This window comes from Marmota marmota, unplaced genomic scaffold (genome assembly GCF_001458135.2).
Source record: "Marmota marmota marmota unplaced genomic scaffold, marMar, whole genome shotgun sequence".
NCBI classification, from domain to species: Eukaryota; Metazoa; Chordata; class Mammalia; order Rodentia; family Sciuridae; genus Marmota; species Marmota marmota.
In genome coordinates, this window is record NW_025999880.1 from 18,117,828 (window position 1) to 18,130,278 (window position 12,451).

At 47.4% G+C, this 12,451-nt stretch overlaps 1 protein-coding gene across 3 annotated transcripts; it reads left to right on the plus strand.

Moving 5' to 3' along the window:
* Positions 1-417: 417 nt before the first annotated feature.
* On the plus strand, positions 418-11,716 carry Gsdma (gasdermin A). 3 transcript variants are annotated; one of them, XM_048792012.1, is made up of 13 exons: positions 429-567; positions 1,113-1,204; positions 1,870-2,088; positions 2,287-2,467; positions 5,124-5,289; positions 6,134-6,230; positions 6,707-6,754; positions 7,120-7,146; positions 7,677-7,697; positions 8,316-8,470; positions 9,304-9,418; positions 10,595-10,668; positions 11,293-11,716. In XM_048792012.1, the coding sequence occupies exons 3-13, from the start codon at positions 1,875-1,877 to the stop codon at positions 11,533-11,535; spliced, it is 1,341 nt and encodes a 446-aa protein (XP_048647969.1). In that variant the 5' UTR covers positions 429-567; positions 1,113-1,204; positions 1,870-1,874; the 3' UTR covers positions 11,536-11,716. The 3 variants fall into 3 exon arrangements, with proteins under 3 accessions (XP_015351255.1, XP_048647971.1, XP_048647969.1); XM_015495769.2 differs by lacking the exon at positions 1,113-1,204 and having other exon boundaries at positions 418-567; XM_048792014.1 differs by lacking the exons at positions 1,113-1,204; positions 7,120-7,146 and having other exon boundaries at positions 418-567.
* The last annotated feature ends 735 nt before the right edge of the window (positions 11,717-12,451 follow it).

The following is a 12,451-nucleotide window of genomic DNA, read 5'->3' on the forward strand; positions in this document are numbered from 1 at the left end:
ACAACTTCTCAGCTGCTCTGTTCTCTCCTGGAATCTCTTCTGGAATCTTATCCCCTTATCGAACCTGTAAGGCCTACCATGAATCCCAGATGCTTCCTGATAGACCACGTTCACATCAAAACAAAGATGCCGTCCCTTCTCATTCATACACACATACGCACACACGTGTGTGTGCACACACACCCCCACTCCCTCTGCCTCTCCCAAAGATGGCCACAAACTAACCTTCACCTGCCACCTAGCTCTTGGCCCGGTTGCCCCCACCTACGCTAACACCTTCCTGGCAGCACCCTATCCACCCCCTCAGCCCTTTGGATGCCAGAGCCTGGGGGCCTGGGGCAAGGCGCACCTGGAACACGTTGATGCTGTTTTCCCGGAAGTGGAGCGGGAAGGGGTGGGGTCACTGAGGCAGGCGGGGTCCCTTGAAGCCTATATCCCTGTCTCCACAGAGGCATAAAGCAGCCTCTCCTGGCAAAGGACAGTCATCCTCTCAACCTACAGGCAGAGCAAGCCCTGGGCCCTCACTCCACACCAGGTTTCCTGAAGGACCCAGAGCATCATTCCCTGGTAAGAATTTGATGACGGGAGAGGAGGCAGGGGACAGTTTGGTGATCTAGGGAGCTGAGTGGGACCAGAAGGGCAGTCGGGTAGGTATCCTGATAGATCTTGGGGACGGAAGGGGAGGTGGCCCAGTGAGCGCCTCTCTGGTGAGGAGTCCCATGTGCCCCCAGTTATCCCCAAGAGGTTGTCCTAGCCCATCATGGTCCTCCCAGGAGTAAGGGGTGACAAAGCACATTGAAGCATGAAGAATGGCCTCACACATCTGTGACTGTGCGTCCACTTCCCTGACTCTGTGAGGTACCACAAGAAAGCAAGGCACTTCCAGGCCAGCTGGTAGGTTCTCTTCCACTCACAGGGATAATCTGGGTGTGCCTCCAGCTGCCCAGCAGAGCACCTGGACTTGAAAATCAAAGACAGAGATCTAAGATGGTGAAGCTCGGGCTCTCGTAGGCCCCACATTCTCTGAGGCCCTCTTACCCCAGCATGTGTCTCCCAGGGCTGCATTCATTCATTCATTCATTCTTTTTTCTTTTCCGCACTCATTTGCCAAGCTCCAACTCTGTGCCAGGCACTGCCTTGGTACTGATGCTACAGAGGTGACTAAGACCCATTGCCAGCTGTCGGGGAAGTCGCAGTAGAGTAGGTGAGTCAGGTGAAGAGATCATAACAACATAAAGTGGCAGGTGTTTCAGGAGATGTACACAGCACTTGGCTGTGAAGTCACCAGATGCCTGAAGGAGTGAGGGGAGGTGTCACCAGGGAGTAACCTAAATTGAGTCTTTAAAAAATGAATAGGAATGCTTTAGACTGGGAAGAGGGTATGAAAAGCAGAGAGAACAAAGGCAAAGAACATCAACATGCCTGGAGCAGTGGGGCAGCCACCATGATGGGAAGTGAACCCCCATCAACAAAGGGCAGCTAGTGCAGTGCCCAGCTCTGCCTTCCGGCACCTTGACCCCAGTGGTGGCTGCTTCCCTGGCAATGGCTGCTCCCAGGTGTGAGAGAAAGCTTCACTTCTACAGCTAATGAAATGCTCCATCCAGGCTCTGTGACTGTGAAAAAAAAAAAAGAATGTAGACTGAGAAAAGAGCCCTTTGGTTGTGGCTTCCCTAGCCCGCCATGTAAGCTCTGGAACCTGAGTCTCCTCACCATAACGTGAAAACTTCTCGGGTTCTTTCCAGGTCTAACATTTGAGAATTCAGGCATCTTTAAGAGCTCCCCCTGCCCCAGAGCAGGGTGGCTCCCCACAGCAGGGACCTTACCAGGTCCTTGGCAGCCATCTGGACAGTCTCATCTCTCTCCTCACAGGGACAATGACCATGTTTGAAAATGTCACCCGGGCCTTGGCCAGACAGCTAAACCCTCGAGGAGACTTAACACCCCTGGACAGCCTCATTGATTTCAAGCGCTTTCACCCCTTCTGCCTGGTGTTGAGGAAGAGGAAGAGCACATTGTTCTGGGGGGCCCGCTATGTCCGCACCGACTACACCCTTCTGGATGTGCTTGAGCCAGGCAACTCACCCTCAGGTGAGCCTCAGCCGTGGGACTGGATTCTGAGGGGTGCTGCCGGGTAGGAGTCAGGCACCTGCCCCACGAGGAGGACTGGGAAGCTCCTCTCTGACCTGCTATGGTTAGGAGTCATCTCCTCGACAATCTCATTAGGAGCTGAACAGGTGACAGAGAATGCCTCTCACCCCAGACCCTTCTATCTTCTCCTTTCTGCAGATCCAACAGACTCTGGGAACTTTGGCTTTAAGAATATGCTGGACGCCCGAGTGGAGGGAGAGGTGGATGTACCAAAGACGGTGAAGGTGAGGGGGACTGCCGGGCTCTCCAGAAACAGCACGCTGGAGGTCCAGACACTCAGTGTGGCTCCCAAGGCCCTGGAGTCCTTGCACGAGGAGAGGTGAGAATGGAAAGGGCACAGGGGCTAGCAGGGTGGGGTGGGGTGAGGCAGGGCATGGAAACGGTGCATTGGGCCCTGAGTGAAAGGGTGAGACCCTCACACTGACCTACGCCAATGTGGTCACCACGGGGAGTGTATTCAGGCCATTTCCTAAGCACTCCTTTCTGTCCTTCACTACCCCCAGTGTCACACACACCTGGGGATGAATGCATCCACGTTCATGAGACCTTGGAAAAGTCATTTCTCTCAAAACTTCAGTTTTCTGAATGATGGAGTTAGATGATCATTTCTAAGGTTCCTTCCAACTCTAGAACTATTAAATGCCTTAAAATGGGGAGGGGCCTGATCTTAAACTGCTCCCCCCTGAAGCATGAGCCCAGTGGTCTGCTCCCGTAAGTGAAGCTTTCTGCCTGGCCCCATACACACACCAAGCACACCCTCGGGGATGCTATCCCATCAGCACATGGGGTGTGGCAGATGCCACATTGATGCTAGGCTCCATGCATGTTTGGCTTGATGGGGGAACTGACTTTCAAGTAGTTAAGTAGTGGTTAAAAGAAGAGGTAAGGACTGGGGAGTCCAGCTGGAAGGGCTGGAGTGTTCAGAAGTTACTCAGTAAACATTTGCACGACTCTGGTTGAATGAAAAGCATCCTGTTTTGGGCTTGGGTACCCCTCGAGCATCTTTGTCCAAGAACTCTGTGACCTAGGAAGGTGAAAACTAACATATCGGCAATTACTAAAATCCAAGACAAGAAGTGGTCAGTGCCAGGGGAATGAACCTTGTGGAAGGCCATAGGAACTTCTCATCAGGGAAAGAAGGTAAGACCCCACAGAGGTGGTGGCCCATGATCTAGGGCTTGAAAGATGAAAAGAAATTATTCACACAAGGCTGGGAGAAGACACACAGGTGAGACCTCTCAAAACCAATAAGAACAATCCATCTGGCAGGTGCAAAAGAGGCACCCGTGAAATAAGAAGAAGATGCAGGGTGGACTCAGCTCACAGAGGAGCAGGGCCAAAGAAAGGAGGTGGACTTGTAGGCTCTGATGTGTCCCATGACAAGATGGAGGAAGTTGTTGGATAGAGGAAGAGGGAGAGGGGTTTGAGAACCAGGAAAGATACCGTTCTACTACCCATCAGAGATGTAAAATGACGACAAGAGCTGGGCGAGAGCAGCTGGAATGAAGACAGAGGAACAGATGGACAGCCTATTCTATGCAGAGGGCAATAGAATGGCCAGATGCAGTGGGGTATGCCTGTAATCCTAGCAATTTGGGAGGGTGAGACAGGAGGATTACAAGTTCAAGGCCAGCCTCAGCAACTTAGCGAGGCCCTAAGCAACTTAGCAAGACCCTGTGTCAAAATAAACTACAAAAAGGGCTGGGATGTGACTCAGTGGTTAAGTGACACTGGATTCAATCTCCACTACTACTACTACTACTACTACTACTAATAATAATAAAGGCAATAGAATGGACTTGGCTTGGCAGCTGATTGCAGGGTGAGGGCAAAGATTTTGTCAAAGATGACCCTGCGTTTTGACCCAGATTGTGACATTATGAGACATTGAAGATGACATTACAGGTGATAAGAAGACAGAGGTGAGAAGTGGATCTGTAGAGAAAGATTGTGAGTTTCTCTTAGACATTTTAAATTTGTGGTTCTGCTTTGGCATCAGCTGAGAATGTTTAACAGGTAGTTGGAATCAAGGACCTGGAGATCAGGAGTGAGAAGGTGCTTTGGGCCCTCAAGTAAAGACACATATGTGTTGAACAGCAAAATAATACTGTAGAAACTGGGGGGAAAGTTGGAGGGAGTTCCAAGAGCAGAGGGGTGAGAACAAGATCTCTGAGAAAATAGCATTTTATGGAGCCAAATAAACTGGAAAAGGGGGATTCAGACAGAATGGGTAAGATTCAGGAGCCAGAAAGACAGGCGCAGAACCAGCATGGTATAGTGTGCTCAGAAACCAAGAGAAGACAGAGTTGCCTTGGACAGCAGGTGCAGTGTCATTGATTTTGATGAACATTGATTTTTGTCATTGTGATTTCAGCTAAGTTGGGGAAATAGAAGCCAAGTTATAGAGAATTCAGAATTCAGGGCAGTGAGGAATTAGAGAGTGGGTACAGTTGGGTCTTTTGAGATATTTGCCAATAAAGTAAAGGAAAGAAATAGGATGGTCATTTGAGAGAGTAACTGGATCAAAGGAAGTGAGTTTTTAGGATCAAGGACGTGTTTATATGAGGAAGTAAACAGAAGGAGCAAAAAGAGAGGAGAGACTGGTGTTAATGGCAAGAGATGAACCCAGAAGAGATGAAGTGGAAGGCAAGGAAGGAGAATCATGGCCAAGCAGAAGGAGAAGGGGAAAGGAAGCAACCATGAGGCCCTTTCTGGGCCAGGTTCTGTGCCAAATGATGACCTGGTTTACCTCCACACTGGAGGGAACCATCTTTATCCTCCTTTTATAGATGAGGCAACTAAGCCTCAGAGAAGCTGTAGTTGATCTGGGTTTCCAACTCAGACTGATCCCAGAGTCCTTACTCCTTCCCTGTCACCATAATGTCCAGTTCCTACAAATGACCGTAGAAAAGAGAAGGGCATGGCCCAGGTGGGGAGAAGCTCTGGATGGTCCCCTTATCCTTCTTCTGCCACAGGAAGCTGGCAGCAGATCACCCTTTCCTGAAGGAGATGCGAGATCGTGGTGAGAATCTGTATGTGGTGATGGAGGTGGTGGAGACGGTACAGGAGGTCACTCTGGAGAGAGCCGGCAAGGCAGAGGGCTGCTTCTCCCTCCCGTTCTTTGCCCCACTGGGGCTACAGGTTTGGTTCAAACACACACACACACACACACACACACACACACACACACACACAGGCATTTGCATTCCCAGAGGTTTCATTAACTTTGCTGGACAGGTACCCACTCAGGATACTGAAGAAGACTTACTGACTTACCCCTTCTCCTACCTCCTCAAGATCCAAACCCTAGTTGGCCAGACACAACCCCCTTCTCCAGTTGATGGTGCCCAGTGTGAGCAGATCTCTATTCCAGATGCCACAGGGAATATTGGGAAGGGGAAACATGCTCCTGAGTTTTCCCTCATAGTACTCCCAAGCTAAAAAACAGAGCTCCTTGCTCACAGAAAGTTCTCAGGCTCAAAGTCAAGATGCATCAGTTAAATCCCAGAGACTACAGTCATGGGAAATTCAATGGAAATACGCAAGGCTCACATACCTATACCTAGTAAGTGTAAATATTCAAGGGATGATTTGGCATTTGGGGACAGGAGGAGAGATTAGTCATGAAAGACTTCTGAATGAGGTAAGCAAAGGACAGATGGAGAAGAGAAAGAAGGAATCAGGGCCTGGAGGTGGGACAGGGTGGTGTACAGGTACTTGATGGAGCAGGTTGGCCCAGTTCCTTTCATGCATCTGAACCAGGAAGAATCCTGGATGGGCACTGGAAATGAGTGGGAGGGCTTCAAAGCCCATTCCACAAGTTCAGACTGGATAGAAAGATGATCTGGGACACTACTGAATGGTTCCCAACTTGCTATCTCCCCAAAGCTCTCAGGCCTGGCTTTCCACCTGCCCCCACCACCACTCCCAATGTCTCATGCTTAGGATTTCTGCAAATTCACAAATCCTCATTGTCTAATTCTAGGGATCTGTAAACCACAAGGAGGCTGTAACCATCCCCAAGGGCTGCGTCCTAGCCTTTCGAGTGAGACAGCTGATGGTCAATGGCAAAGATGAATGGGGTGAGCGGAGTCCTGGAAGATTTTTCCCTAAGATGACAATTACTCGCATCATTACCAAGGCATCCTGGTCCCCTCTTGTGGCCATGTCAGGGAATGGCAGAAGGAGTGTATTGTATCATCCAGTGCTGGGGACTGAGCCACAGGGCCTGCTCCAGAGGAAGGGGGAAGGGGCTTCTGGGTTCTGAGCATCTGCTGGGTGCTAGGCATTGTGGAGGCTGGGACAAGGGACATAAAACTAAACAAAATCAGCCTCCACTCTCAAGAAACCAAAGGAGGATCAATGCCAATACTAGGATGCCAAGTAGAAACAGTGCTATCTAGGAGAGAACTTCAAACTTCCTGTAGTGGAGGTCGAGTGGAGAATTAGATGAGCCATTTGAGGGACAGGATCTAGCCCTGAGAAAGGGGCCCTTGGGCTTGAGGCTGGAGAAAGAAGGGTAAGCTACCTCCTGATCTTCTTCTCTTGCTCCTTGCAGATATTCCCCACATCTGCAATGATAGCATGCAAACCTTCCCTCCAGAAGGTAAGTGAACTGGCTCTCCACAGCTCCTGCCCTGCCCTCTACTAGCAGATTCTGTAATCCCTCTGGGAGCCCCCTGCTTTTGTCTCCCACATCCCAGAATATCTATCCTCAACTTTAGGAAAGACAGAGGTATATAAATAGTGCCCACAAGGGACAGAGAGAAGGACAGAGACCAGAGACACAATCAGAAGCAGAAACAGGACTTGGAGTCAGTGTGTGTTGCCAAATTGTGGGAGTGGATGAGCTAACAGGATCTCCATGTGTTTGTATAATCATCCCCCATGAAGCTACCTTGACAGATGCCTTAGACAAAAAAGGCAGAAATTAGTTTTATGCTGACCGATGTGCATTGTTTCTCTCTTCAGAAAAGCCAGGAGAGGGGAAATGCGCACGTAAGTGATCCTATCACTCCACTGCAACTTCTTGACTCTAGTTTAAAAAACACTAGTCTTTTCCCCTCCTGCGTGAGACTGACAGGGAAGAGGGCAGAGCAGGTCTCATTAGCAATTGTCCCTGACAAATGGCAGAAATTCTGCTAGCTTAGGAAAAAGCAGTGGAAGGGGGAGACCTTTGGACAAGATGCCCAGGTGGTCTGATATCTCAGACATTTATCCCCAAAGTCCTTGATAGCTATAACCTATTTCAAACATATGTGTTACTCTGCCACCCAGAGACAAAAACTGAGTCACAGTGATGCCAACTCCATCTGGATGCCCCTTTTCACATTCCTGATAGCTCTTCTCCTGACCCATTCCTGATTCCCAGGAATGGTGCAAGAGTATCTTTAAGATAGTTGGGATCTCCCAGGAGCCAGACTGGACCTGTTACCGCATTCCGATTAGTGTTTCATGCCCTGGGGATGGCTGCCAATCTGAAGGTCTGTATTCTTATCTATTTTGTTTGTTTTTCTTATGTTTTCCAGTTATCCAGGCATCTGATGTTGGTAAGGAATTTTGTTTCTTCCAAGATTTTGTCACGAAGGTGGCAGGAGAAGCATTAGGGTAGAGGGAAGGCCAGGCAAGGGCTGAGTGCCAGGTTCTAGGGTTTGGAGCCACTTCCAGGGAACCACTTTTCTGGTGCAGAATCAATGTATTCCCTGGATGCCAGGCCCCGAGAAAGCCAAGTTCTGGTTCATGCTCTCCCTGGATACAGAGCCACTGCTCTCTGAAGCATCCCCGTCTTGGCCTTTAGGAGGTCACCAAAGTCATTCTCCCTTGTCTACTAAATCTTAAGAAGGGAGATTAGACCTTCCTCTCAACGTTTAGCTGGCATCTCTGAGAATGGGAAGTCATTTGCTTACTGATACAGGACGAGGCCTGGGGTCTCCAGGATGATTAATTGTTGGATTAGATGACACCGCCTTGCCCCACCCCTTCTGTTGGGGCTGGAGGATAACTTCATAACTCTGATCCTTGGTAAAGAAAAAAAGGCCATCTCAAGCTGGAAGCAGGGGATGGAGCCCTGAGTGGGGCGAGGGGAGGAGCCTAGGGGAGAACACTTTCTAAAAGAGAGGAGAGGCTGTCAGTTGAAGGACTGGTGTGTATATTTCCTGTCCTCATAGGGGAGGTACATGAGGATTTTGGGACACTGAAAGAAGAGGTTCAGAGAGAGACCCAAGAAGTGGAGAAGCTGAGTCGAGTGGGGCAAAGTTCCCTGCTCAGCTCCCTTAGCAAACTTCTAGGGAAGAAAAAAGAACTCCAAGACCTGGAGCTTGCAGTAAGTCCCCAGCAGGAGGATGGGAGGTGTGGCAGAAGGAGGGGTTTGGGTGGTGGGCATTTGGGGCACTGCTCTTGGTGGGGATACCTGACAGAGGCAAAAAGTGGCCAATGGCCAGGAAAATAACTTCCCTGAGACTGGGCAAGTGCCCCCAGGCTACCAGGTGACCACTGCCCTCTCTGTCCCCTGAAAAAGGCCAAACCATACAGGTTTCCCTGAGATACACACTCCCTTTCATGGACAGAAGGTGGACAGTAGACCAAAAGTGCCTCTGCTGGAAGGAGCCAGAAGCTTTCCAGAGTCCAGAATCCAGTAACCAAGGAACGCAGGAGTCTAATCCTTTACAGGATTTGTTACTACATAAAGAGAAACTGGGAAAAGGGAGAGAAGTGCCATGTATCGAGGGACTATCATGTGTCAGGTGCCACCTGTTCAAACTTTTTTGTCGTTTTTTGGTACCGGAGATTGAACCCAGGGGCACTTAGCCACCGAGCCACATCCTCATCCCTTTTTAATATTTTACTTAGGGCTGGGGATGTGACTCAAGTGGTAGTGCACTCGCCTGGCATGCGTGAGGCACTGGTTTCAATCCTCACCACCACAAAAAAAATAAATATATTGTGTCCACCTAAAACTAATATATATATATATTATTTATTTTATTTTATTTTCTTAGACAATGTCTCAATGAGTTCCTTAGGGCCTCGCTGCTGAGGCTGGCTTTGACCTCCCATCCTCCTACCTCAGCCTCCCAAGGCCCTAGGATTACAGGCGTGAATCACCACACCAGGCTTGTTTGGGCAATCTTAAATGTCACCTACCTTTTCCCACAGCTTGAAGGGGCTCTAGACAAGGGACATAAAGTAACCCTGGAGGCACTCCCAAAAGATATCGTACTATCAAAGGAGGCTATGGATGCTGTCCTCTATTTCCTTGGAGCCCTAACAGGTAAGTAGGGAATAAAGTCTTCACTTTTTCAGTGATAGAAATGAATCACCTGAGTGAATACCAGGACATTATACTACAGTTTTTGTAGTTTATATATACATTTTTTTAAAAGAGTAGATTCTTTTTTTTAAGAGAGAGAGAGAATTTTAATATTTATTTTTTAGTTTTCGGCGGACACAACATCTTTGTTAGTATGTGGTGCTGAGGATCAAACCCAGGCCGCACATATGCCAGGCGAGCGCGCTACAACTTGAGCCACATCCCCAGCTCTATATATGCATTTTTAAAAAGTAGTTCTATTCCTAAGGATTCATTTGATCTCTCTTTTGTGTATGTGTATATTTTGTTGTTATTATTATTTTTGGTATCAGAGATTGAACCCAGGGATGCTTAACTACTCAGCCACATTCCCAGCCCATTTTTATATTTTATGTAGAGACAGGGTCTCGCTGAGTTGCTTAGGGCTTTGCTAAATTTCTGAGTCTGACTTTGAACTCCCGATTCTCCTGCCTCAACTTCCCAAGCCACCACATCTGGCTCACTTGATCTCTTTGGATAACCTGAGAAGACAGTCTTTCTTATAGATTTGGGAATTAAGCCCACTTTTTTCAACTACATATATAAACCTTCTGCACATAGCTAAGCTCACACACTTCTATACTGATATCTGTTAGCTTTCATTTCTGAGAGTAACATCCTATAATCTTGTCTCTACATTCTCTCCTTCCCTCTACATGAAACATCCCCCCACTTAGAAAACTCTGGTGGTTGGAGTCAGGTGATAGGTGGCGAAGAAGGGGAGGAAACAAGGAAGAAAAAAAACTCTCTTGTCCTTTAGGTATAAGCTGAGGTGTTTGTTCCCATAAGAAGGCTGCCTTCAAAAGCCAGAACCAAAGTAGACCCCTCAGCCATGGCTCCCTTAACACCCCAAACTGTAATTCCACTACAGTTTCTTCGTCTTCTCTATAAGACTGCAATTTTCTTGAGTGAAGGGAGTATGATTTTTACATAACACCTGGCAGAGAAGCCTAGCATAGTGCAGGCATTCAACCATGAATGAAGGAATGAATTAATCAATCAATGCGTGCCTGAGTTCCAGAAGTATACTATTTGGAGTCTGCTATCCTCTCTGCACCAACAACATACATCTCTTTCTCTGCTTTTTTTTTTCTCCAGTGCTGAGTGAAGCCCAACAGAAGCTTTTGGTAAAGTCCATGGAGAAAAAGATCCTACCAGTGCAGCTAAAGCTGGTGAGAAATACACACACACACACACACACACACACACAGTGTCAGGCAGAGTTCAGGAGGAAGTAGCTAGAACCAATGGAAAGGTATAGATTTAGCCTGATGACAGAAGAGTCTGGAAGGCCTCTCCCTTATTCCAAGAGCTCATGCTCACTTCTCTTTCCATGTTTCTTCCTTTTTGTTATTTCACCACAAGGGGAAGGGCGAATTTCTGGCCATACTCTGGGTTTATCAGCCTGTTCTTGGGAGAAGAGACAGAAAACTGGCTTTGCTTATTCCAAGTGATGTAAGCAAATCTTTTAATGTCTCTGAGTCTATCTCGATTTATTCCTCAGTAAAATGGGGCCAAAATAAATGCACTGCTGATTGTATAGGGCTGTTAAAAGACCCACATGGGGGGCTGGGGATTTAGCTCAATTGGTAGAATGCTTGCCTTGCATGCAGAAGGCCCTGAGTTCAATCCCCAGCACCACACACACACAAAAAAAAAGACCCACATGGAGCTGTAATGTGAAAGATAAGGAGTTATGATAAGGAGAATATAACCTTATGGTTTTTACAAAGTCGGGAAGAAGAAGAGAGCCTTCTAGATCTTCCTTTCCATGATATTTTGTTTGGTTCTTGCAGGTGGAGAGCATGATGGAACAGAATTTTCTGCAGGATAAAGAGGGCATTTTCCCCCTGCAACCTGAGTTGCTCTCCTCCCTTGGTGAAGAGGAACTGACCCTCACAGAAGCTCTAGTGGGGCTGAGTGGCCTGGAAGTGCAGCGATCAGGCCCCCAATACACGTGGGATCCAGACGCCCTCCCCCACCTTTGTGCCCTTTACGCTGGTCTCTCCCTCTTTCACCTGCTAACCAAGGCTTCCTAATGAAACTTCTGTCTGCCCCCTGCTCCCCAATGCCTGCCCAGACTCACAGTGCTGTGTCCTTAATACCCAAAGGCATTTCAGAACTACCAGGACAAAGAGGACTAAAATCCTAATTGATCACCCATGATAACCAAGTTCTACCTGCCCCACTCTGTATCTCACCCTCTACCTCCACAACCCACTAAGCTGCTCTGCTAATGCCTAAATCCTGTAGAAATAGAAGCACTCAACCTTTAAACTATGAGCCATTTCAGCAAAACTGAAAAAAAAAAGATAAATTAGTTTCCTATCCTAATCTCTCCCACTTGTGCTTAGAAAAAAACAAGCTTTATAGGAATTAGAGGAAATTAGGATAATGTGTCTTTTGGTGTTTTTCTTTAAAGAATTTGTCATGGGATGAACCAAACAGCTATGTACAACCATAAAGTTCCAATAAAAATAAATAAAAAACAATTTGTCATAAGGAAATTCTTTATGCCAAAAAAAAAAAAAGAAAGATTAACCTACTACCTATGAATCATATGTACAAGATACTACTCTACTGTCCTCAGGTCAGTTGGAAAATGCTTAGAGAACATTTATAAGGGTATAGAAAGTGGAATGTAGAATGACAAGATCATCAAGGCATCTTGTCTTCAAATAAAAACATTTGGAGTCCTCTAGCCCCAGGTTGAGGGATTAGGGGTGGGAAAAAATAGAGCTAGTACAAGCACACAAGAAGAAAACTTTCAAGTTTGTTGATTAGAAAATGCAGATGAATCTTTAAAAATGGAACCCAAAAATGAGATTGACCCAAAACTTTTTTTTTTTTTAAATTGTGTTATCTCCACCAGGCATAATGGTGCACAAATCCCAGCAACTCAGGAGAATGAGATAGGAATAACACAGGTTCAAGGCCAGCCTCCGCAACTTAGTG

Excerpts from the sequence above, each read along its gene's own strand:
- Gsdma (XM_015495769.2), top strand. The coding sequence starts at position 1,875 with ATGACCATGTTTGAAAATGTCACCCGGGCCTTGGCCAGACAGCTAAAC. Across the intron at positions 6,231-6,706 it reads CAATGGCAAAGATGAATGGG|ATATTCCCCACATCTGCAAT; the intron begins GTGAGCGGAGTC and ends TGCTCCTTGCAG. Across the intron at positions 7,147-7,676 it reads AGGAGAGGGGAAATGCGCAC|TTATCCAGGCATCTGATGTT; the intron begins GTAAGTGATCCT and ends TATGTTTTCCAG.